Source organism: Vicugna pacos, chromosome 7 (assembly GCF_048564905.1).
Source record: "Vicugna pacos chromosome 7, VicPac4, whole genome shotgun sequence".
Taxonomy (NCBI): Eukaryota; Metazoa; Chordata; class Mammalia; order Artiodactyla; family Camelidae; genus Vicugna; species Vicugna pacos.
The window spans coordinates 45,207,534-45,234,115 of record NC_132993.1 but is presented as its reverse complement, the minus strand read 5'-3'; the positions used below and the strand labels follow the sequence as shown (position 1 = coordinate 45,234,115).

Here is a 26,582-nt window from a genome sequence, read left to right as displayed (position 1 = left end):
CCTGCCAAGTCCAGGCATTTTTATTGTGTAGATTGAAATACCAGTACACTATTCTGAATTTTTATATAAAATGTGGTTGGGAAGGTGTACTAATATATAATTTATCTTAATTTTTCTAACTTTTTATGGATAATCTTTCTATTCATATCACACAAAAAAATGCGTTGAAGCATTTTATATATGTTTTGATTTAGTACCCTTGCCTTTTTCATCAGAGGAATTTTCAAATCATTTACTCTAACATTGGTCTCACATTTTCACTGTGATAATGAATACTTGAAATAGTTTTGTAAAACTGTCATTTAGTTCAGTAGTAAAGGGTCAGCTACTCTTATTAGGCGAAAATAGTAGTTATTGGCCTTCTTTCCTAATATACAATTTCTTACAGAAGCAGAATTTTAATGTAAGTGCTACAGCTAGTCTTCTGCCATTCAAATATGACATCAGAAGTCTGCTCAATGCTACATAGTTTCATTATTTCAGAGATGTATGGCTATCCACTCTAATTTACACAGCTATGTTAGTTTTTTCCGTTTGTTCTCACTTGTGAAAAAATGAAGAGCAATACCTTGCACTCTCATTTGTTGCAGTGACAAGCTGATGCTAAGTTAACATGTACATAGCAAGCAAGGCCATGCAGGCTGAGAGAGTGCCTTATCCTGCAAAATCTTATAGCAAAATGACACTGAGAGTTGATTTATTTGTACATGTAAAAGTTTGACAAAAAATGAACCTATTGCTTTATACAATTTTTTATTAAGAGTATGGTCAGCAAATGTATCATGCCTCTGCAAATTTCTGTGATGCTGAAAGAAATGCCTCTAAGTTTGAATTGGGGGTTTTTGTGAACAATCAGTGTGCTTTTTGAAGTGTGTTGTGATCAGTAGGGTATTTGTTCGATTTGTTGTTTTGAGAACCAAATCCATTGAACAATTTATGAAATTTGGAAAAAACTGTCAGCTGTTTTATCTCTATATAATATATACATTATATAATATGTACATTGTATGTATTATATAGTATATATTAAATAATGTTTTATATTTTTTTTTATATTTCTGTTAGGAAGTGTAGTTTTTTGTTTAATGATTAGGAAAACAGTTCTCCTTTAGTTGCTTTAACGTATACAAATTTCCAAAATTCACCTCAGTTAATATCTTCCTTTAGGATTCTTAGATGGTATAACTTCTTAAAACATATTCAGAGATGCAGCTCATCGTTAAACTAAGTTAGCCATATTTTGTATTGCTGCTAGCTTTTCACATAAACAGTATTCACACTTAATGGGTTAGGTGCTTAAATATTAATAGTCATCTTTGTCTGGTGGTAGGCACCAGACACCTGGCTGCTGAATTTGGTTTCCCCTCATCAAAGCTGTCACATGGAATGCCAGCCAGGAGGACTTGGTGGGAAGAGAAGATACATGTCAACAAGCAGCATGTACACACTGTTTTAAACCTTTTTCACAATGGAACCAAATATCCAAGTTGCTGTATGGTTAAGATTGCAAATCCATAGGTGTTTTTTTATTCCAGCATTTCATATCCAGGACACAAATTCATGTTCTTTGTCCTACGATAGGAAATTGGTTGCAAAATGAATCATACACTTTTAATAAGTTTGGTAACTTTTAAACCAAATATATTTACATCAAGTTCTTGGCTTCTCGAAGCAACATGAGTCAAAGCACAGTGTCAAGATAATGTCCTATGACTTAGTGTCTCAACAACACTGTAATCTTCGAGAGAAGTTTTATTTCCACATTCTCAGGAAATGTCCTGTCTTCTGCAGTGTGCTTTCATGCTGCTGCCTGGAGCCTCTTTGAAATCATTGTAGCAGCTCAAGAAGTTTATCCACAAAATATTTCACCCATCTTGACACAATAGAAATGATTTTTTACATCATATATATTTGAAGCCTTATATGATATAAAATGCATATTATTTAAAAAACAATCTACACTTAAAGGAATTACTTCTGTTATAAGTGGTACTCATGACTACTTAGTTAATACACATTAGATTCCTCCTAATATAAAATAGAACAGTGTGGTTTATTTCATTTCAGTCCGATGCCAGAGCTGAAGAGATTAAATTTAGAAAAGTTTATCTATCTCAGTAATCACTGACCTTGAAACACAAGTCCCATCTGAGTCTGCAGAAACCAGCAGAGCTCTGCTGAGGAAGGAGTCCCAGAGGCCCTGGGATTCTCCTGAGGCAATGAAAGTATAGTTGTAAACAAGGAAATGTGAACTTCTCTTGTGGGAAAAGTCTAAGACAATTAGCTTTACTGAAGAGAAAATGGTTTAAAATGAGGCTGAATAATTGGTAATAGTTTAAATGTACATGCATGTGCATATATGCTTTTGGGAAACATGTGCCAATACATTATTGCACCTGAAGATTTCCTTGTGGACGGGTGAGTATCCACATTGAACATTCAGGGCATGACTATTTATATACAGCTAAATATTATATATATATTTTTATTTTTTAATGTACAAATATCCAGTACCTATAGAGTTGATGTCCCTGGATAAGTCATTTAACCATAACTAGTGGAATAAATGTGATGCACTCAAGTAGAATTTTACTTTTATTACAGCCATGCCTTGATTATGCACTCTGAATTTGTTTGATATTTGGATAGTGTCAAATATCCATTATATCAGTATATCAGGACTTTTGCCAACTCTAACTATACAATTGCTGAAATAGTTTTCTAAAATAGAAATCGTATCATAAACCCAGTACAGCAACAGTAGCCTGAACCCTATATTCTAGAATCTAGTAAATTTATTTATAATAGCTTATAAGGAAAAGTTTTCTTTAAAAGAGCAAATTGGGTATTAACACAAATTTAGAAAATGATGCAAATTAGCAATAAAATATGTTAGTGTAGCATTATAGACTGTGGCCAGATACTAACTGCTTTGACCGTAGTATCCCAATGACAATAAAAGATGATCTTTGTTTTAAAGATTCATTTAAATTTGTCCTTATTTTTATAGATAACAGTAGGTGTCATGATTCAGTGACTGGGCTGACTTTTAAGGTGGATAGCCATGGAGTTAGGTACGATTATTTTAAATTGGTAAACACTGAACATAAAAGTTTTGAAAATTGTTTAAAATAATGGTCTACTTAACACTGTACTTTTATGACTTCTGAAACAACACTCCATTTTCCAGAAGTCAGAGACTAGGAAGCCAATAATTTTGTAGTAATGATCTTTATACTAAAGATGGAAAAGCAATCATGAAGTTTTATGTATATAGATAGCAAGTGTTCGAGTCACCATATATATAATATATATATATATATGTGTATATATATATATATAGCTGTGTGTATAATACATAAAATTCTCCCCAGATACATGAATAATAAAACTAAATATGTTCTCCCATGTAATTATAGCTAGTGCTCTTACATTTTAATTACTCCCAAATTCTTAGACATTATGAAACTTTTTTCACATTGTTTTCAAAGGTTCTGGTTTTACCTTGAGGCCGATACTAATCCTCTTTTTGAAAAATATATTTGGAATTAAGTTCGGAAAATTATTATTTCAACTTAGTTTCCTTAGGGAGAAAGGACAGAGTCCTAGATGGAAGCCTCTGGAGAAATACTTATTTAAAACTTCGAATGAATTTGTGATATGGTTCAGGCTTAGAGATTATGGTACCTGCTTCCCTCTTGTTCTATTGGATCTGCTGTGAGAATTCATGTAATAACATCTGTAATGTATTTGGAGTTCTTGGGAGAAATTTAGTATTTTAAATAATAGGATTATTGTATATATTACAAGTTAATATTATTCACAAACTTTTAAGAATACAACTGACTAATAATTCATCATACCAGTTTTTATGTATACATTGTGTATCTGAAAAAGATAACAGTTCTGTATTTTTTAAGGTAAGATTATTTTTTAATTGCATTTTTGTTAGCTTCAAGTTTTATTCATTTTAAAATATTTCCCATAATTTATCATATTCCTTTGTGTGTTTCTGAAATGATTTAGTGCACAGAATCAAAAATGAGTCCTTAATACACTAAAAAGTGAAGGAATGATGTTATCTCATTTCTGAGGTAAGAACTTAAAACCGTGGTTTGCACCATTTTGGCAATACACTGCACTTTCTTTAAAATAGTCTCTTTTTTGGTAAAAATAGAGCTGATGTACTTCTACTGGCTGAGATCCTAATTCTGACTCCTAACCATCTTACCTTTGATAAAATATATATCCTCCTTTACTTTTAATATTCCACTCGTTAAAAAAGGCTAACTTAATATTTCTCTTCACCTTAAATTACAAGAAATAATTTGTAACTCTGATGTGGTAAATGCTAAATTGGAAAATCCTTATTAGGCTACTTTATGTTTATTATATGTATTCACTTGCCTTGAGGTTGCTTATCTTTTAGTTCTTTCAAAGTGTATCTCTTTTGGAAGTAACATAGTGAATGGTGCACACCATTCAGAAATTCTACCTTGGGTTTTAAAACAGCCCTGAGGATGTAGTTCAGCCCTGAAGAGGTTCTGTTCTCTTAGTGGCCTGGTTAGAAAGTCCATTATAGTTTAGAATCCTAAGTCCAAACCCTTAGCAAATCCTTGCTGCCAATCAGACCACTCATGAGTCAAGCAAAATATAAGTAAGCAATTCAGTACTTTATTACATCTGAAGACACTCTGATCTTTGCCCCTTGAAGCTGTCCTACCTTTGTTCCTAGGCCTGAAGTTGATTACTGCAGCCCTGTTGTTTAACTCATAGTATTAAGTTTAAAAGGCATCTGTTTGTTTGAAAGGAAAAACCTTCAGTCAGGTCTGGTTAGGGAATCTCGAATCCAACATGAATGCATTTTAGTTTTGTTCTCTAATTGCTTCGTGACTGTTGGCTGATAACGCAGTGCTGTGATAAATCTAACTTTCCTCTACACACCAAAGTCGGTAAGAAGCTTTTTTTTTTTCCTACTGACTTTTTACCGTTTCCTAATCTCTAGCACAAACTGAATGAACACATCTACAGTTACTGTAAATGCTACTCACAACTTGGCAGATTAAATGACTCAGTGCTTGTAAACCTGTCTTAAGTCCTACTGAACAGGTATTGCAGCTACCACAGAGCAGAAGCCAAAAGTCTTATTTTAAAATAAGTAGGAAATAGAGGTCTTTATTGCATTTCAGAAACAGCAAGCTAGGGGTTAGAAACACAAATACAGCACGCTGTGCCTGAAATTTGACTCTTCTCACATCAGTCAAGGTGACCTGGGAGCTTGGAAGAAGAGGGGAAAAGCATAGCATCAGAAACTCCTGCTATAAATTACCAACACTAAACCAGAAGTCATCAGTTAAAATACGTGGTTCTCATCTTACTCTTAAATAGGAGAGTCAGGCAGTGGTATGAGTAACCTTGCTTCGAAGACAGGTGGTTCTGGTAAACATGGTGCAACAGACAAATGCTTTAGTCTTCAGGTAGAACCTGATTTGACGAATAGCTTATCTCCATCTGTAATAGATACACAATATAAGTATTTCTTTTGTGTGTCCTCTTTAAAAAAGAATGCTGACTCCTCTTTTTTCAGTGACATTGACTTTTAAGAAAGTGGTATCTTGTATTTTGCTATAGAAGAATGAGCACTGGGATTCAGCAACTGGTGTAATTTCCACATGGTATGTTATCTCTGTTAGAGCCCTTGATGAGTATTTGATGTGAAGACTTTGGGGGATTTTTTTCCATCTCATTTTGGTGTATCTTTATTTTGAACACATGCATGCTCTTTTTAACCTCTAGTCTTTGAAATGATTGTAGAAGAGAAATTTTTTTTTTTAATGGAGGGCATCTTCTAAGAATGCTTCTTAGCAACCTAAAAAATCAAAGCTGAACAAAAACTACTAAAGTAAGTTTCTGGTGAAAAAGTTTAAAAATAAAATTAATTGCTGCTGCTTTCCAAGTAATTGTAATACTGGTTCCTGTGTAAAAAAAAAATTATTGCTGTCCTTGTATAAATAAAATTTTCCTGCAGTACAATTAAGTATTGATTTCTCAGAAACTATCCCCATAAATTTTTTCACATATTTCCATATGTTGTCCAAAACAAAAATTATGGAAATGTCTAATCTGTGAGATTGCATACTCCTGGTAAAATATTTTTGTATATATAAAGAAATAAATATTTAATATTGGAAAAATGTAGTGTTTCATTTATAGATGGAACTAAGACATAGGGATAATAAAATACAGAATGTATCAGATTAGCTTTGGTAGTTTCTTTAAATGCTAATGGTCTTTGTTAAAAGCCTCTAATGTCATTTATATTTTCCACTAAAATATGTGAACTTTTCACCTGCCTCCCCTTTATAACAAGAAAACCCTAATTTTTTTTTTTTAATCTATCCTAGCCCAATGATTCCATGGCTTTCAAAGACAACTTACTCAAGGAGACAATTCCAGAGACAGGGAAGATTAAAATACAGGATCAAGAAAAGGCCTCTGTGCTTTGATGGCTTGGGATACTAGGACCACTTCCCAGCTACCAAGGAAGAGAAAGCCTGGTGGGAAGGACGAGCCTGCTCTGGCACACAGCTCAGCCCTGAGGCCTGCATTGAGAAGGGGAGGTGGACCCACCAGCCAAGAGGTGGATGCGTGAATGTGGGTGAGTGCAGGAAGCCTGTTTCAGAAAAGGTACTTCAGCAACCCTTTGCCAAGCTAGTTTCCAGGATTCAATACTTAATACTTCAGAAATTGCTAGTCTGGTGTTCTGACATCTCCAGAAGAATCAGGTTTGTTTTTCTTTAATTGAAGTATAGTTGCTTTACAATATTATGTTACTTACAGGTGTACAACATAGTGATTCTGTGTTTTTACAGAGTATATTCCATTACAGGTTATTACAACACAATGCGTATAATTTCCCATGCTATACAGTAAATCCTTGTGGCTTACGTATTTTATATATAGTAGTTTGTATCTATTAATCCCACACCCCTAATTTGTCCCTCCCCCCTTCCCTGTTCCTTTTAGTATCCACTAGTTTGTCTTCTGTCTCTGTGAGTCTGTTTCTATTTGGCATATACATTCGTTTGTATTATTTGTTAGAGTTCACATGTAAGTGATATATAGTGTTTGTCTTTCTCTGACTTATTTCACTAGGCATAATATTCTCTAGGTCTATCCACGTTGCTGTAAATGGCAGTATTTCATTCTTTTTATGGCTGAATAATATTCTAGAGTGTGTGTGTGTGTGTGTGTGTTTCTTAATCTGGGCTTCTGATGGGCACTTGGGTCACTTCCATGTCTTGGCTATTGTAAACAGTGCAGCTGTGAACTTTAGGGTGCATGTATCTTTTTGAATTAGTGCTTTTGTTTTTTTCTGGATATATACCCAGGAGTGGAATTGCTGAATTCCATGTTCTGTTTTTAGTTTTTATAAGGAAATTCCATACTGTTTTCCATAGTGGCTACACCAGTTTACATTCCCACTAACCCTGTACAATGGCTCCCTTTTATCCACATCCTCTCCAACATTTGTTATTTGTAGACTTTTTGACGATGGCTATTCTGACCCATAATTTGCAATGCTGAGCACCTTTTTACGTGCTTCTTGGCCATCTGTATGTCTTCTCTGGAAAAATGTCTGTTCAAGTCTTATGCTCATTGTTTGACTGGATTATAGTTTTTTTTCCCAATATTGACTTGTATGAGCTGTTTATATATTGTGGATATTAACCCCTTTTCTGTCTTTTTGCTTGTTGATGGTTGTCTTTGCTGTGCAAAAACTTTGAAGTCCCATTTGCTTATTTTTGCTTTTATTTCTTTTGCCTTGGGGGCTGATCCTAGAAAATATTGCTATGATTTATGTCAAAGGGTATTTCCTCTATATTCCAAAAAAATTAGGTTTATATAAAGTTGTCCCTCGATATCTACAGTTAGGCATCTGAGGACCGTGTAGTACTGTTATATTGTTTGAAAAAAACCTGCATATAAGTGGACCTGTGCAGATCAAGACTATGTTGTTCAAGGGTCAACTTTGGTTCATTCTTCCATCTTATACAATCTGTCAGTTTTCTATCACTGCAGGGACAAATTACCACAAACTTAGCCGCTTAAAACAAACTTATCGTCTCAGTTCTGTAGGTCTGAAATCCAACATGAGTCCTCTAGGCTAAAGCGAAGTTGTCTCCCTGGGCCTGTGCTGCCTCTTACCTGCGGTTCTGGAGGGGACTCGGCATCCAGGCTATTGCAGGTTGTTGGCGTGCTCTCTCTCTAGTTCCGTGCAGTTGTAGCACCAAAGTCCCCACTTGCTTATGGGCTGTCTGATTGGACTACTTTCTCATTCTTGAACTGGCTCCCTCTGTCCTGAGAGCCAGCAACAGCACTGAGTTCTTCTCATGCCTCATCTTTCCTGTGTTTTCTTTTGCCAGATCCCTCTCTCACTGACCCTTCTGTCTTCTAAGGGTGCACTCAGATAATCCAGGATAATCTGTCCATCTGAATGTCCATAACCTTAAAAACATCTGTAAAGTCACTTTTTGCCAGGTAACATGTTCACAGGTTCTAGGGATTTATTAGGTCATGAATAACTTTTTAGGGGCCATTATCTGGCCATACCACACTAGCTAATCGTGCCCATGTTTCATCCGGTATCCATTTACTTGAAGAGAAGTGGTTGTGGAAATATCAGAGTTAAGGTGGCTGTCCTGTTCTCTTCTAGGAAATACTACTGTATTTACTATCTGTTTTCTAGGTGTTCTGGGATACTAGAACTCATTTCCAAACCTGATTCTTAAAAGAAGTATGGTTCTGGATCTCAAGCAGTTAATAAGGTTACATTTAAAATTAATTTTATTTAATGATGAGGATACTAGTTAGTTAGAAACATCTGGAGGCCCAATCTCACCCTCCCTGGAGCCCAGCACTACCTTGCCCACCCCATCCAGTGGGGGTCTGCTACATGTAGCATAGGGCTACATCCTTTTCACTGGCTAGTGTTTAAAACACAATCCAACAGAATCACTGGCCAGCCTTAGGGCAATTGTGGAAACAGACAAATGCCTTAATTGCAGTTTGATGTAACCCAAACTTTCAGCACTTCCTGCATGGCATCTTTTCTTTCTGTCTTAAGTCTGTCTTTAGTTTTTGATATTTGGGTGGATTTTTGTTGTTATTTTTAACTCAGGATATTACATACAAGATTTTAACAGAAATAGAAGGATGAACCCACTCCCACCTCTTGCCATAGCCTCTAAATCCTCTCCCCAAAGGAGACACTGTTAGGTTTCTTGTGAACTTTTAAATGAGATTACCCATGCAGTGTGATACCTTTTTTTACATGACACTATTAATGTGCTCTGCCTAAAGCACAGAGTCCATTCAGGCTTACACATTCTGTCTGTAATGTGTTCTTTTAGTTCAGAAAACCAGACAAAAGGTACGTACAGTGCCACTATTTTAGCACAGCTGCTTCGAGTTTTGCTTGTTCCTGTCCAACTTGTGTATAAGGTGTTTTTTATGTTGTTGCCACCACAGTATACAACTCTGTATCCCTTTTCCTTATGTAAGTATTTGCATAATATTTGCATATAATTTAGTCTCATTTTTAGTAGGGGTGATGAAAGGGTTTCATTTCTTCCTTATTAACGTTTGTTAAACTTTGAAGCACAGAAAGGGATTAAGTAGGTGATGTTGGTACAGGTGCTGAGTAACAGCATGTTTCTCTCCAACAACTGCTATTCTTCATCCGTACTGCCTCCTGCTCCTAAAGAAAGACAGATCCTAGCAATGTTTAAATAGTCCAGGCTATTTATACAGAATGACATGAAAACAGAGTAAAAACAAAACATACACAGTTCAAAGTTTCCTTTGATACAGTATGTAGTATTTTACAAACTAAACATCCAGAATGCATGGGAAACCAGCACATTGCTTTAGACAAAGGATTGGTATGTTCATCAAAGCATGACAAATTCAAATAAAATGCTTATAGCTAGACCCTAAGAAAGGGTATCCTGCTGTTAGGTTATTTATTAGCATAATTTTGTTTAGCAGAAGAATATGTGTACTCTAGTGGCATTTACAGTTCATTTTTCAGTCACTGCATAGCATACGGCACATCCAACATGTAGCCTTCAATGAAGAGAAATTGCCTCCCCACAGCATTCACAATTTAAGATGAATTTTTGGATCAAAGTGTCAGCCTCATCTGTTTTTGTTTAAAAGAAAGTGGGAAATATAAGAAAGTGATAGATGGACCCATTTTTCTGCAGAGACAAGGTCTCAATGTAAACTAGCTTAGAATTCTCAACCCTCCTCCAGCTTTTTGGATGGCTGGGGTCTAACTCAGACACTGGGTTAACATCACAAGAGGGCCTCTTATGAAAAAGAATGTTCACCAGGTACCTGGTGGCTAAATTCAAAGTGATTCATAATGCAAAAAGTCACAACTTGTTAAATGCATTTCCTCAATCAACGTTTAAGGGGGTGACCTAAGCCCCAAAGGCAGTATCTTAATGATGCTGAAAAATACCCCTCCTTGGCTGAGAATACGTACAGGCAGACCTCAGAGATACTGTGGGTTCAGTTCCAGACCGCCACAGTAAAGCAAGTCACACAAATGTGCTGGTTTCCCAGTGTATATATGTTTATACTGTCTTATAGTCTGTTAAGTGTACAATAGCATTATGTCTAAACAATGTATATAACTTAATTTTTTTAAACTTTATTGCTAAATGCTAACCATCATCTGAGCCTTCAACAAGTCTTTTTGCTAGTAACAGCAAAGATCACCATAACAAATATATTTGATAATGAAAGCTTTGAAATATTGTGAGAATTACCAAAATGTGACACACAGACATCAAGTGAGGAAATGCTGTTGGAAAAATGGCACTGATAGTCTTGCTTGACAAGGGGTTGCCATCAACCTTCAATTTGTAGAAAACACACTTCTAATCCACACATGACACTATTAATGTGCTCTGCCTAAAGCACAGAGTCCATTCAGGCTTATGTAAAGAATCAGTGGGGAAACGTTAGGGTCCTTCCGGATGACAGCTTTTACGGATGACTGCTCTCTCTCCAGGTTAATGTCAGCTGAGGCAAACAGACGCTGCATGATCTCAAACCTTTCTGTGTCTTTCAGAGGAGCCAGGATTGGGTCTTCAAGATCAGACACACCAGCATCAGATAGAGCATGGAGCTGAAATGACACATTTGAACAAACTCACCAAAAAACATAGAAAATCAGCATCATTGGATGGTAATGTTAGCACTTCTGGCTAATTATGGGAGGAAGAAAAATTAAGTTGTTGCTTAAATTCCCCAAATGAAGCAGAAAAACCCTTAAGATGTAACAAGATCTATTTAGCCCAGGGCAAGACCTCAGGCCTGACTTCATCCACTTTGCCTGGAATCCTCTCTGTGAATTACCACTCTCTGAGCTCCACCTTCTACTGGACCCATTGACTCCAGTGGGTCAGAAAGGTCAGAATGCAGCTTGCTCATATACACAGCTTCAGCTATTAGAATTTCTTATTTACATGAACTCGTCAAAGGTAGGTACCAGTTTATTTAGTTATGCTTCCTGCCTCAAGAACCTTTGTCTTTGCTCTTCCTTCTGCCTGCGGTATTCTTCCTCCAGCGTTCCATAGAGAACTTTGCTTCTCATCTCTGAGCTGGCAGCTGAAATGCTCCATCAGAAGGGACCTTCCTGATCCTCCTACCCCTACATCCCAGCCACTGTTACATTATTTTACTGTCTTCATAGGCTTTCTGTATCTGAAATGATTAAACCTAAGCTGCCCAGGAGAGCAGGGTCTTGGCCTGTCATGCACACCTTGCCCCTGCCTAGAACACAGACCCTCAAGGCACTGAACACTGGTTCTTCAGCAAGGTCAGTTCAAACTCTGCTTTAATTGCAATTGCTCAGAACATCTAAAACTTTGCTTTTAGGGTCTTGAGACACTTGTTTTTTAAATAAGCATTCAGAACCAGATCAGATGAATAATGTAGACAGTAAAATTTACAATAAAAAAATGAAGTGAGCCTATAAAGTATGGGTGAATTTTAACTGAATCTGAAGAGAATGCAAAAGAATTCCAGAAATGTTCTGAGCAATGTTAACCTTACTGAAAATAATATTCACAGCTTGCACAAGCACCACATCTCAGCGATTAAGAATGAGCTCCAGTGGCAGAGGCTGAAGTCTGCTAGCAGCACAGCGGGCTGGGTCCCGGGTTGGTGGCCAGGTGCCCAGAGGCACTTCTAGGTGTGAGAGAGATTACAGTCAAGGGGGTGGAGGCAAAATTAACATCCTCTCTTGATGATTCTAACACCTTCTTACCAGTTCTTTCACCAGTTTGCAGGTGTGTGAGTGTTTCTGACAAGGTTCTTGCAAAAGCCCCCCAGAAAGCCTCTCTAAAAGTTACTCTGGCCAACAGCCAAGACAAGACAGGAATGCAGGTAGGTTTTGTTCCTTGTTCTGAGTAAAACTCTATAAGAAACATATGATGCCCAAAATCCTTCAAGAGGCAGGATGCCTGTTGTCCTAAAAGGTGTTGTGACATGTAAGGGAGATTATATGAAGAAAGTCAGGAAGGTCTTTAAAGAAAAAATATTTCTTTGTTTATGTTGAGCAGCGTAGTTTTGCGCCAAAGCAGAACACTAGCAGTGCTGGAACTCCAAGTGCGTCCTAATGGCCACTCTTAGAGCACAGACAGAGCAGAACCTGGGAGCAACACAAAGCTCAACTCCTAGAACTGACCTGCAAGGAAGATGACAACTAAGGGTGAGTTGGGAGAGGGAGTTAACTAATGTGGTCTTTGCTGTATGTTCTTGTTTATATACTTCCTCAATGCAAGTGATGACGCTGCAAAAGAGAACTGGGCTGTGAAAGCAGAGCTGCTGTTGTGCTCATCGTTGCAAACAGATAATGATTCATAGCGTTTCCGTAACCAAACTGCGCCACCAGCCTTCATCCTCAGCTGGCTGCAGCACAGCCGCATGCTGGCTCATTTTCAAGTGGTTCGGTTTTTGTGGTCAAAGCACAAGAAAGCAGCATTCCTCTGGGAGGGTAGAGTCTGCTTTCAGTTGGAATGGTTATCTAAACTGCTCCTTGGAATGATGCCTTGCTGCAGTCTTTGGTACTTCTTTGCATAGCAAAGACACCCAAAGCCCCTAACCATAGTGCCCCAAGTTCCCAGAGTGGCTGTGTAGCAAACTGCAGGGTCTTATCGAGGTAGTCTGCCCCAACACCTGCTTCCCAGATCTGAGAGCAGAGCACGGCGCTTTGGTCCTTTGGGTCTACAAAGCACGCTGGCCTTGTCCCTAGTACCCAGGTCTCACAATAATGCATCGAGGCATGCCCGCTCCGTCCCAGGCTGAGTGACACCTGCAGAAGCTACTTGAGCTGCCCCACTAGAGTGTCTTCTCAGGCGGCCTACTGATGATTCCTTCTATTAATGACCCAGTTTGTAATTTTAAAAGGAAAAGCTTAACCTTGACTCTCTCGGGGCCAAATTTATCATTACCTAACTCTTGCTCTTGCCATGACATTTCCTGAGGGCATGAAGCTAATGATATTCCTAAGAGAGAATGAAATGCCTCTGGAGACAAAGGAGTCCTCTTGAATAGCTGGTGAATTTGATACAGAGCTGACTCACACTGATCCAGCCATGGAACTGCCATTGCCAGTAATATGGTGCCAGGCCCCTTCCCTACAATGCTGCACTAAGCCTTGGTCGAAATTCTCCAAACAATGTAAAAAGCATGAGATGTGGAGTCTAAAGACAAGGCTGGAGTCCTAGCCTTGCTAGCCAGTTCAGAGAACAGCTTTCCCTCTGCGCCTCAGTCTTCTTGTGGGGATGGGTGTGTGATGTAAGCTAGGTGTTAAAAAAAAAAAAAGAAAGTAGGGTTGATAATACCTGTTTAACCTGTTCTGAATGAGAAAGCCTAGAGAGCTTTATCAGCTGTTAGGTGTCCATCTCTTCATTTCCCTGTTCCTGCCCATCCCCAGGTCCCACGGAGGAAGTTCCTTACCAAGTGGCACAGTGTAGGAATAATCCGGAGCTTACAGCAAGTGCCCAGCAGAGCTGCTGCATTATCTGGCATTTCTGCAGGAGACAAAAAAAAATAAGTTACTGTCAAAAAAAAAAAATCAAAATCCATGGAAACAGCTAGCCCCTGTGTTGTACCTTATGTACAATGTATGTGTAATTTATATCCTCTGCCCGGCTGGCAGAGGATATATGCTCAGTAACTGAAGAATAAATGAGTGAACGGGGCTAAGCAGGCAGCAAAGGCCTTAGATACAGGGACTAGGTAACTGCTGTCTGCTCACTGTAGGATATTATTCCTTGACATTCAATTGGCCAGTCAGGAATAACAATACAGACTCAGGGAAAGGTGAATCAGCATGGGAAGGTAGAAGGAACGTGGGATTTGGTGACCAAAGAGCTATGTTGAAGCCCAGGACTGTGCAGGGTCCCCCCGCCCACCATTAGCGCAACACAAGGACCCCAATGGCAGAGAGGGTTGGCACAGAGCTGTGTGAGGCTGGAGGCTGCACCAGAAGTGTCCTTGCCAAGCTTTTGGGAAAGGAAATCCAGATCAATATTATTTAAAACCGGTCTTCAATACTTCCCAGGGTAAAAGAGATACAGTTGCTAAAAGGACCCTATCACCTGGGATACAGCTTTTGAGCTAATACGGCAGAGGAGGGTAAAAAATAGTCACCTGCTCAGTCATCTAGCCCAGGGAACACTGAAGAACTCCTTCCAGCTCCTGCATTCATTAGCAGTCTTACTTACAAACAGCAGTGTGTGGCTGAGGCTGTGACCCGGCAGAGTACGAGGAAAACATGGTCCGTTCCCAAGAGAGGAAGACTGCTAGGAGGGGCAGCCCCAAGGTACAGTCCCACCAGAGAATCCCCTAAATTGCATTTAAATGTTGTATGTGCATTTGCCTACAGGGAGGCTCCAGTTTTCAACAAATCCTCAAGGAGCCCTGATCCCAAATCAGAAAGATGAAGATGGTAAATGCGTGTGGCCCTACAGAAACATCACAGGACTGGGAAGGGCAGGGACAAGTTACCTGGGACATGATGTCCTGGCTGAGCTACTGTTACAAGCCATCTCACCCATTCCTGTTTCCATTCCTTCACTTTCCATGTGGCTCTTGTGTCCCATGTAATCATCACCCCTTAATCTTGGAAATGCTTTAATTCCGTGTGACTCAATGGCCATTCACTATTTTGAGTGGGGTGCTAGCAACACAGGTGAAAGAACAGCATCTGCTTACAGCACTTCCCAACTAATTCTACTTGACGCTAATTCCCTCAAGGGTGGGGATGATTTTTCTCAGCACAGTAGAGGCTTTTCAATGCTTCTTGAATTGAAATGATTTCTTTTGATCTTTCATATTCTTACTCTGTTTTACAAACGAGACCTGGGAAGTTCAAGCCTAATGTCACAAAACGGTAGAGGCCATGTTCCAGGAGTCAGGCCAGAGGCAGAGACTGAAGGGCTTTAAACAAGGTGAGCAGGAGGACTCCGGCCCAAAGTGGCGATGTGGGAAGATCCTGGACTCACCTCCTCCCGCGGACAGATGGCATCTACGGCTACATACGGAACAGCTTCCTCTGAAAAAACTCCAGCCTACCTGAGCAACTCCTACACATCAGATGAACAAGAAAAAGCCTACATCAAAGCAGGTAGGAAAGGCTGAGACCCAGGCTCTCTGAATATCCTACCCACGGTGCAGAGACCCACAGTCAGGAGGGAACTCAAAACCCAAGCTTCTCCCTGTGAAGCAAAGGGTTTGAACCCCACATCAGCACCCCAACCTGCACCAGACAAGCCTCCCACACACCTAGCTTTGAAAACCAATGGGGCTTGTGTCCATGAGACCCAAAAACCTCTAGTGAGCTGAGAAATAGTTCTTAAAGGGCTCAGATGTGGACTCACCCACCCCAGGGCCTACCACAGAGGCAGCCATTTAAAAAGCACCCACACTTTCTGTGAAAGAGGCTTATTTGTTATCATAAAGCATTAGCCAGAGGGGCAGGCATCTAATTTAACACGCGTCTAGGGACCTGCTCGTGTACTCTCTGGGGATGGAGGCCCTCAGGCACCCTCCCTCTGCCATACTCCAGAGCACCAGTATCTCCCAGGGGAGAGCTACTGCACACGTCTGGTGCCCTGGTTTTGTGGCTGCCACCCGGGAAACACCCCTTGTGGCTCTCCTGGCCAGCAGGACTTGTGTTCCTGCGTCCCACAGAACTGTAACAAGCAGACCGTTATTAGCCAGCTCCTACCCCAGGGCACTGTCAAACAGCAGACTGAAACACACCCCCGTCTTTCTGTGAAAGAGGCCTGTTGGCTTGCTGAGGGGCAGGCTTCTGGTCTGACACACATCTAGGGGCTTGCTCTCAGGGAAGAGAGGCCGATGGGTCTTACCTTTGTGCTCTCCATCTGCCTAGTTCCTCTTGGAAAGGAGCTTGTACAATCATCTGGCTTATGATTTCTGTGACTGCCACACAGGTGGCACTTCTAGGTCACCTAGCTCTGGTGGCTAGCAGAATTTACACTTGTGGTCTGTATATATTGTATATTTTAAAAGCTGCTGCCTTGAGAGTCTAGCTTCTAATTAGCCTGAAAATCCTCTTTGGGACACTGACAGGTGTTGGCAAATCCTCAGTATTGGGAGCCACTAAAACAGGCTGTTTAGACAATCACTAAGGTCTGAGAGACAACCAAGAGCTAGGGCAAGGTTTAACAAGAAGGTGATCTCTTACATGAGGCACCAAGACTAGGAGAGATGACTGTCTTATCTTATGCATGTAAACAAACACAGAGTCAAGGAAAATAAAGAAACAGAGGAATATGTTTCAAATAGAAGAACAAGATAAAACCTTAAGAAAAAAATCCTTAATGAAAAGAATATAAGTGATTTACCCACTAAAGTGTCCAAACTATGGTCATAAAGATGATTACCAAGCTTTGGAGAAGAACGGATGAACACAATGAGAACTTTAACAAAGATGTAGGAGATATAAGAAAGTACCAAATAGAAGTCACAAAGATGAAGAATACAATAACTGAACTGAACCAGACACTAGAGGGGTGCAACATAGACTATATGATGAATATGATAAAGCAGAAGAAAAGAGCATTGAATTCTAAGACAGGGCAACAGAACTCCCCCTGGAAAAAGAAGGAAAAAAGAAAGAAAAAAAGTGAACATAAGGAACTATGCTACACCATCAAGCAACCCAATATATCAGGGTCCCAAGAAGGAGAAGACAGAAAGGGGCAGAACATGTATTTGAAGAAATAAGGGCTGAAAACTTCCCTAACCTGGGGAAGAAAAGAGACATTCAAATCCAGGAAACTGAGTTCCAAATAAGAGGAACCCAAAGAGACCCACAGCACAACACACTATAATCGCAATGTCAAAAGTTAAGGACAAGGAGAGACTCTTAAAAGCAGCAAAAGAAAAACAACTTGTTACATACAAGGCTCCATAAGGGCTATCAGCAGATTTTTCAGCAGAAACTTTGCAGGCCAGAAGGGAATGGTATGATATATTCAAAATGCTGAAAGAAAAAACCTGCAACCAGGAATACTCTACCTGGCAAAGTTGTCATTCACAATTGAAGGAGAGAGAATTGTCTAGACAAGCAAAGGCTGAAGGAATTCATCACAACTAGACCAGTCTTGTAAGAAATGTTACAGGGACTTATTTAAGCTGAAATGAAAGGGTACTAATTAGTAACAGAAAAACAGATAATAATAAATCTTGCTGGTAAAGGTAGATTACTCAGTTATAAAACTAGTGTGAAGTTAAAAGACAAAAATAGTAAACTGTAACTATAATAACTTAAGGGGTACTCAAAATAGAAAGATATAAATTATCATACCATAAGGGGGGAGTAAAACTGTAGAGCTTTCGAATGCGTTCAAACTTAAGTTGTTACCAACTTATAACTGTCTATTCTAAGTTGGTATGTAATCCTCAAAAAACCTATAGTAGATGCACAAAAAAATAGGAATCTCAGCATACCACTACAGAAAATTATATCACAAAGGGACAGAGCAGGACAAGAAAGGAACAAAGTAATCAACAAAATGGCAATAAGTATACATCTGTCAGTAATCACTTTAAATGGACTAAATTCTCCAATTAAAAGAGCAGCTGAATGGATTTTTTTTTTTTAAAGACTATATGATGCTGCCTACAAAAAGTGTCATTTCAGATGTAAGGACATACGCATTCTAAAAGTGAAGAGATGGAAAAAGATACCCCATGCAAATAAAAACCAAAAGAAAGTTGGGGAGGCTATCTTTATATCAGCCTAAATAAACTCTAAAACAAAGATTGTAACTAAGAGACAAAGTAGGGCATTACATAACGATAAAGGGGTGGATGCAACAAGAGGATATTAACACTTGTAAATATTTATGCACCTAAATATACAAAGGAAATATTAACAGACCTAAAAAGAGAAATAGAGGGCAATAAAATAATAATAGTAGGGGACTTTAATACTCCACTTTCATCGTTGGGTAGATAATCAGTGGACAGATCATCCAGACAGAAAACCAGTAAGAAAACAGTGACCTTAAATGACACATCAGATAGATTTTAACAGATCTATGCAGAACATTCCATTCAAAAGCAACAGAATACACTCTTCCCAAGGGTACATGGAACATTATCCAGGACAGATCATATTTTACACTACAAAAGAAGTCTTAATAAATTTAAAAAAGACTGAACTCATCAAGCATCTTCATGACCACAGTGGTCTAAAACTAGAAATCAGTTAGTTACAAGAAGAAAACTGGAAAAGTCAGATGTGTGGAGATTAAACAACATGCTCACTGAGCAACCAATGGGGCAAAGAAAAAGATCAGTAGAAAAAAATAAACACCTTTAGACAGATGAAAATACAACATATCAAAATTTATGGGATGTAGCAAAGACAGTTCTAAGGAAAGCTCATAGCAACAAATAGCTACCTCAAGAAACAAGAAAAAAATCTCAAACCACCTAACTACACCTCAAAAAATAGAACAAATGAAAGGGAACAAAGGAAGGGCATCACAAAGATCAGAGTGGAAACAAATAAAATATAGACTAACAGATAAAAGGGGGAAAAAATCAATGAAACTAAAAGCTGGTACTTTGAAAAGATAATTAACAAACCTTTAGCTAGATTCACAAAGAAAAAAAGAGGACTCAGAAATCAACTGATACCCCAGAAATACAAAAGATCGTGAAGACTACTGTAAATAAGCGTATGCCAAAAATACTGGACAACCTAGAAGAAATGAATAAATTCCTAGAAACATATAATCAGGAAGAAATAGAAAATCTGAAAAGACCACTACTAAGGAGGTTGAATCTGTGATCAAAAACCTCCCAACAAAGTCGAGGCTTAGACGGCTTCACTGGTGAATTCTGCAAACATTTAAAGAAACCTTAATACCAATCCTTCTCAGATTCTTCCAAACTCATTATATGAGGCCAGCATTACCCTAATACTAATACCCTAAAATTCAGCAAGGACATCACAAGAAAATTACAGACCAATGCCCCCGATGAACGTAGTGCAAAAATCCTCAACAAAATATTAGCAAACCAAAGTCAAGAATACATTAAAGGGATCATATTGCATGATCAAATGGGATTTACTCCAAGGATGCAGGGGCAGTTAAACATCTGCAAATCAATCAATATGATACACCATACTAACAAAATGGAGGATAAAAATCTTATCCCAGTAGGCGCAGAAAAAAGCATTTATCAAAACTCCACATCCATTTATAATATAAACGCTCAGCAAAGTGGGTATTAGAGGGGACATATCTCAACACAACGAAAGTCATACATGACAAGCTCATAGCTAACATCATACTGGTAAAAAGTTGAAAGCTTTTACTCTAAGATCAGGAAGAAGACAAGGAAGCCCACTCTTACTACTGTTAGTCAACATAGTATTTGGAAGTCCTGGCCAGAGCAGTTAAGCAAGAAAAGGAAATAAAAGGCATACAAACTGGAAAGGAAGAAGTAAGGCTTTCACTATTTATACATGACATGATATTACATGTAGAAAACCCTAAATACCACAACAAACCTGCTAAAACTAATAAAATCACTAAAGTTGCAGGATTAAAGTCAGTATACAAAAATCTGTTGCATTTCTGTACACTAGTAACAAACTATCAGAAAGAGATATTAAGAAAAGATCCCATTTACAATTGCATAAAAAGAATAAAATACCTTGGAATACATTTAACTGTGGTGGTAAAAGACCGGTACACTGAAAACTCTAAGACATTGATGAAACAAATTGAAAACAAATAAATGGAAAGATATTTCATGCTCACGGATTGGAAGAATACTGTTAAAATATTCACACTACCCAAAGCAATCTGCAGATTCACTGCAACCCCTATCAAAAATTCCAAAGGCATTTTTCACAGCACTAGTACAAACAGTTGAATAATTTATTTAGAACCATGAAAGATCCTGAAGAGCCAAAGCAATCCTGAGATCAAGAAAGAAGAACCAAGTTCGAGGTGTCATGTGCCCTGATTTCAAACCCTGTTGTAAAACTCTAGTAATCAAAGTCGTATGATATCGGCATAGAACTTTAGACACATGGATCAGTGGAACAGAACAGAGAGCCAGAAGTAAACCCATACATGTATGGTCAATTAATTTACAGCAAAGCTAAGAACATACAATGGAGAAAGGACAGTCTCTTCAATACATGGTGTTGGGAAAACGTGACATCACTGATCCAGCCTTTTGATGAGAAATATTTCAATAAGTAATAGAGGATGTGAAGAAAAGGCTTCTCACAGCTGGAGAACTCTGGCCTACAGAGTAGCTCCTGACAGAATGCCTGTATTTAAAGACTAACATACTGATTAACATTGGGAAAAGATCTCGAGTTCCATAGGGCTCTGTCTCACCTCCCATCCCAGTCAAGACTTTTACCCCTAACTTGGAACAAGACATAATGCATACATTCATCAGCATGTGGAGCTGAGAGAGGCATTTACTTTGATTAATTCTTTAAAAACTGAAAATTTCTGGGCCTTTGTTCCTGTGTGGTGCTGGGGAGGAACTCTGAATGCATCAGGAACTCAGTGCCCTGACTGACATCACCTTGAAGGGAAGCCGAAAGCCCAGCGGCCCCGTGCGGATGACGACAGACCCTCTGGTGTGGCGAGTTCTGGACGGGAGCGTAGAGGAGCGGCAGGGCGGGCTCCACTGCTCTCACTGGGAGGGCAATTCAGGATGGGTGTGGAGGTTGCGGGGTATGGGATGCTCTCTGCAGCCTCCCTGCCCTAAGGGCCCAACGCTGCACTCAGCGTGAGCTGGTAAGTTCGCAGAGAGGAACAAGAGGATCAGAAGGACTGAGACACGGAGGGGAGAGACCAGTTGCTGAATGAAAGCCACTGCCACTCAGCGGTGCCAGGCATCAAGTGTGAGTCACAGACTGCGTCTGAGGAAATGCGTTCCTGTGTTGGCGGGGGGGGGGGGGGGGGGGTAATGCCCAAAGACAGCCTGCCCTGGGGGAGGAAAGGAAAGTGCTCTCCAGTAAGTGGAGGAGGCTGGCAGCCGACAGGCCTCCTTCCTACTCAAGTTCTTGACTTCACGGCAACCATGGAAGTTTCCTCGGCCTTCCACGTATCCTCCCTGCAACTGCTTGAAATCTTCCACAAAATGAGCAAAGCAATTTCAAAGAAATAGCATTTCTTCCCTTTTTTCCTTACCTGACAGTGCACTGACCAAGAAGTAGGCCGTAGAAAAGAGTTTCCGGTTGCTGACCACATCCTCTGGGCCTGGACACCCGCCCTGCACGCCGCACCCCACCAGCTTCAGGAAAGCCGTGAGGTCCTGCTGCTGTGAGGGCTTCAGCTCCCCCAGCCCCGCCAGTGGGGGCCACAGGCTGCTGACCACGTTGTCACACTGTGGGGAGGAGAAAAGAGACGTAGTGAAGCTACAGGCCAAGCTGGGCACAACCCAGGTCTCTGCCCCACGACACACAACCCTGTGGTGAGTCCACAGTGGCCCCCAAAATATATGTCCACCTGGAGCTTCAGAATGAGACCTATTTGGAATCTTCCCAAATGTAATTAAGGTAAGGATCTCAAGATCATCCTAGGTTAGGGTGGCCCCAAACCAGTGGTGGGTGTCCATTAAGAGAAAGAAAGTGAGACAACATGTGAAGACAGTAGATACTTCAGCAGTGTGGCCACAAGCCAAGGAATGCCAGGGGCCACCAGAAGCTGGAGGGGAATCCAGGATTCTCCCCTGGAACCTGTAGGGGAAGCATGGCGTGATGACACCTTGACTTTAGATTCCTGGCGCCCAGAAGTGCAGTTTGTGGTATTTGTCACAGCAGCCCTAGGAAACTTAATACACCCTCTGTTCTTCACGCCGGCCACCTTCCTGCAGTTAGAACACTAAGGGCCTGGGAGTTAAAAAAAAAAGAAGAAGAAGAAGAAGATTTTAGGGTTAAAAGGAGATGCTTAGAGATGCTTCCAGTCTTACCACTTGTTCCAGGACTATGAGTAATTCTTCATCAAACAGGATCGCCTGGAGGACGTTGTTCAGAGCTGTCTGTTGTTGCTCTGGCAGCTCCACAAAGGGATGGAAGTTCCTCTTCAGGAGCAGAGTGGCTGTGAAAGCAAAAGATCGTACGCGGTCTCGTGACTTATCTCAGAACCAGACCAGCAACTCTTGCTTTTTATAGCTGATTGTCCTCCGTTCTTTCACAGACACTTCCAGCTGCACAGTCAGTCATGGAACTCAGAAATAAAGGATGAATTAAATACCACCCTCTGTGTTTTTCACCAAACTACTAAAGGAAGAAAGAAGGAAGGGAGGGAGGGGAGACAGAAAAGCCAAGTTCTCACTTCACTCTTTTCCTTGATGACTCACTAAACATTAAGTCCAATCAATTATTTTCTGGAAAAGACATTTAGAATCCTCTTTAGCATGATTTCTATAAAAGCAAATTATCAAGGCTAAGTTACTAAACATCAGTCAGTACTTTTATAAAGATTCCGAACTCTGTAAATTCCAAAATACATTATTTTTTATGTCTTTCTAATACCCTGCAGATTTTGTATCATATAATGTTAAACACACACTTCTGAAGGGGCTGACACCCAATTTTCATGGCAAACAGCTATTCCACTTTCTCCATTCTTCACCCATCCTGGAGAATGGGTATGCGAGCCCACCTCTGCAGGATGCTTGAGCCTCTCCCCTTAGAATTTCCCTTTTTTATTTAAGATGGTCAAAAGCTTCTAGTAAATTAAGTCCAGTGGGGATTTAAAAACAAGATTTAGTAAACCAAAGCTTTGGGATACATATATTAATACATAAATGCACCACCCTCCACTGATACCAAATTCCAGCCAAAAATTATACTCAAAAAACTGCCCTATAAGCACAGCTAGGTCTTTGCCAGCCCCAGCCTGGAGAGAAGGGCTGCCCTGGCTGGCCTGGGATCCAGGGGCACAAAGGCAGGCCCCCACCCTACTCCTGCCCAAACCACCCAACGTCCTGACTCCACCCTGGGCTGACCAGAATGGCCAACTTACAGGGTGGGCTTTGGGAAAGGAAGTTATAAGGAAGCTCAGTCAGCCTACAGACTGTCTTGTCACCTCCCCACAGTGCAGCTCAAGGCTGCAGCCCCCCTGATGCTGTGGTTCTAACCCATGACACTGACATGGCTTAAGTGGCCGCCGAAAGAAAAATCACATCTAATTATCAGGAGGGGGCCCTGCAGTCCTGCATTCCATGGGAAAGCCTTAGGATGGGGCCTTCACTGCCATTTCTATCAACACTGACAATTCTGCTACAAAAACGAAAGCATCCGTCTTCTGGTTTGGGACTCACTGAAGCGCCATTGATCAATCTCTCTTCTTACCCCTCAAGCCAGAAAGAGGGATTCTGAGCTGCTCCTAGCTCTTCTCACTAAGCTCTGAATTAATCGCTTCTCTTTTTCCCTGCCCATCTCCTCTTCTACCATACTGCATTCCCACTAATCCCCACCCCCACAAAAAACTGTATAAAACACAGTGATAATGAGGAGCAAAATGAATTGCTGTGAGCAAGTCACAAGTAGTCCCCTCCTCCCCGCTGGATGCCCTGCCACCATATGGCTTCATGCCACATGGGTAAGGGCCTGCAGGGGAGCATTTTGTACTGCTGACAAAAAGTTGCTTTTCTTGGCAATGAAGCCTGGAATATAATGAAACATGCAAAAGTTGGGTTCCTTCTTTGTGTGGACTAGGTACTCCTGGTAGTCAGCAAGGCTCCCGAGGTTCAAATGAAAAAAAATGCTAGGCCGCTGACTCTTCCCCTCCTCAGTCTCCCATCCTTCCTTAACACAGCCCCTCCACGACCTGAGGTTCCCTTATCTCTGACCAAGCTGAGTCCTGCTGAGTGAACCAGAACTGACTCAGGCCCTGTCCTCTCTTCTCAGATGTTTTCCGTGAAGTCACTGAGGAGTCGCTGCTCCTGAAGGCCCCCTCGCCTCCTGGAGTGTAGCACTCAGTCATCATCAGCTCCCCATGCCCCACCCTGCTGGCAGTACCTCGTTTTAAAGCACTCAGCGGCCCATCCGGAGCAGACGGCCCTTGCCCTGCATCCGGCGTGTCCCAGAATGCAAACTCTCGGAAGGGCAGGGGGTCCAGGAAGGCAGAGTCGCTCCTCCTCTCCTGCTCAAAGCCGCCATGCTTCCCTTGTAGGAGGCAGAATTCTGTAACGCGGGAGAAAAGGACAAGTCGGAGCGTAAGGGTCGGCCTTGCTGGCACATCTCAGACCCAGCCTTACCTAAATCAGGCAGGGCAGGAAGACACGTCACCCACTTCTTATACATTATGCTATCTGACCAAAAGTCAGCCACTTCCTACAAATACAGGAGAAATGGCTGTTCTTAACATAAGGCTCTCTGCGGTGTCCTTTCCTTAGCCAAGTTGGAACAAACTAACTCCAACAAACAACTCATCATATATAACTGAGTAAATTTGAATTTGATTGACAAATTTGTTTCAACTGAACTGATATCACAGAATTATTGACAATATATTTAGGTGCACAAGCAGTTATGTTATATAGCTCTTTGTGAATTAATAAATGGAATAATACATAGCAACAAAAAATAAACTACTGATTTCTGCAATTATATGACAGATCTTACAAACATGTTGAGTGGAAAATCCAGATACAAAAGAATATATTCTACATGAATCTAAAGGCAAAACTAGACTTTTTAAGAAAGTCTTATCTTTTAGAGATATTTCAATATTTATAGACAAAACAACATAAAGCCTGTGATTTGCTTCAAAGTGACTGAGCAGAGGTGGTGAAGTAATTGAATGGAGGTAATGACGTTATAAATGAAACATGAATTGCCTTTGTTACTGAAGCTGGACAGTAGGTACTCAGGGTTCATTATATGATCTCTACTGTTGAGCATGTAATTTTCTGTAATAAAAAGGTTTTTTAAAATAATAAAAAGAAATACTCCTTTGACACATCCACATTGGAGAGCCCAAGTAAGGTATCTAAGTTGAAAAAAAATGCAACATTTATTATGTCCTTGCTAAGCAACAGCAGCGCATGAACTCAAGAATGAGTGTTCTTCTTATGCTACTAATATACAGGTTATGGAATAAAAATGTGGCTGAGACTGTTACTTGCATAACACATGGAAGGTAGGGGGATTAGCACATAGTTCCAATTGCTGTGAGCACTAATAACATCCATAAAGATAGGACGGCTGTCTAAAGGCAAATGAAACCATCTTCCTTTACTTACCCAACCCATCCAAACTCATGAGCATCCAGGGTGCCCCTGGTTCACTCTGCCCTCTGCACCTGGCACTGAGGTGGATGAGTGTGAACCGGCCCGCAAGTAGTGTTCCCAAGGACAGAGACCATGACCATTAACACAGCCTCAAGTCCTGCCAAGAGCCCTGTGGAGCCCCCACCCGCTGTTTCAGCAGCCCACGCACCACCCTTCCTTTACACATGCACAGCCCCCTACATGCTGATTCCTTCATTCTTTGCAGAACCAGGCACTGTGTGAGGAGCCAGAGATACAAAAGGCCTACATCCCAGGCCTGGACACTATGATACGAGCGGGGCCAGGGGTGACATGGTGGTGCTGCAGGAAGTGGACAGGTCACTGAAGCCAGAGTGGCAGGTGTGGAGAGAGAACCAGAAAAGGTTTCTTGGACGAAGCAGTGTCTGAGTAGCCTCCTAAAGGTTCACTGGGAATCAGCTGGGCAGAGGCAGGGAGTGCACTCCAAACAGGCTCCCGGATAAGCGAGAGTGGACTGTTCCCAGACGGTGGGTAACTTGGGCCAGATCACTGCGTTGGGAGCCGCTGGTGAGAAGGCAGGCTGGACACACACCGGGGCTGGGCCACAACGTGCCTGGAAGTGCAGACTTTATCTGCAAAGGGAGCCTCAGTAAGGTGTTTGAGCAGGTGAGTGATGTGACCGAATAATTAGCTACACTGCTAGGATGGAACAGACGGGAAAGATT

At 40.6% G+C, this 26,582-nt stretch overlaps 1 protein-coding gene and 1 long non-coding RNA gene across 7 annotated transcripts in view; one reads left to right on the top strand and one right to left on the bottom strand.

The window, feature by feature from the left end:
- Window positions 1-6,781: 6,781 nt before the first annotated feature.
- The window catches only part of GSDME (gasdermin E), a 77,258-nt gene continuing 57,457 nt past the window's right edge, over window positions 6,782-26,582 (bottom strand). For all 3 annotated transcript variants that reach the window (XM_072964822.1, XM_072964824.1, XM_015237271.3), the window contains exons 6-10: window positions 24,626-24,790; window positions 22,570-22,697; window positions 21,789-21,984; window positions 14,038-14,111; window positions 6,782-11,200 (exon numbers count right to left, since the gene is read on the bottom strand). In XM_072964822.1, the coding sequence (XP_072820923.1) occupies window positions 10,970-11,200; window positions 14,038-14,111; window positions 21,789-21,984; window positions 22,570-22,697; window positions 24,626-24,790 (794 nt within the window). In that variant the 3' untranslated portion in view covers window positions 6,782-10,969. The remainder of the gene's footprint in view (window positions 11,201-14,037; window positions 14,112-21,788; window positions 21,985-22,569; window positions 22,698-24,625; window positions 24,791-26,582) is intronic.
- LOC140697404 (uncharacterized) lies at window positions 11,175-25,216 on the top strand. Of its 4 annotated transcripts, none has more exons than XR_012074408.1 (4): window positions 11,175-11,893; window positions 12,359-12,462; window positions 12,639-15,709; window positions 24,515-25,216. It is a non-coding gene; the product is annotated as an uncharacterized lncRNA (long non-coding RNA). The 4 variants fall into 4 exon arrangements; XR_012074406.1 differs by having other exon boundaries at window positions 11,175-12,462; window positions 12,639-12,787; window positions 15,443-15,709; XR_012074405.1 differs by having other exon boundaries at window positions 11,175-12,462.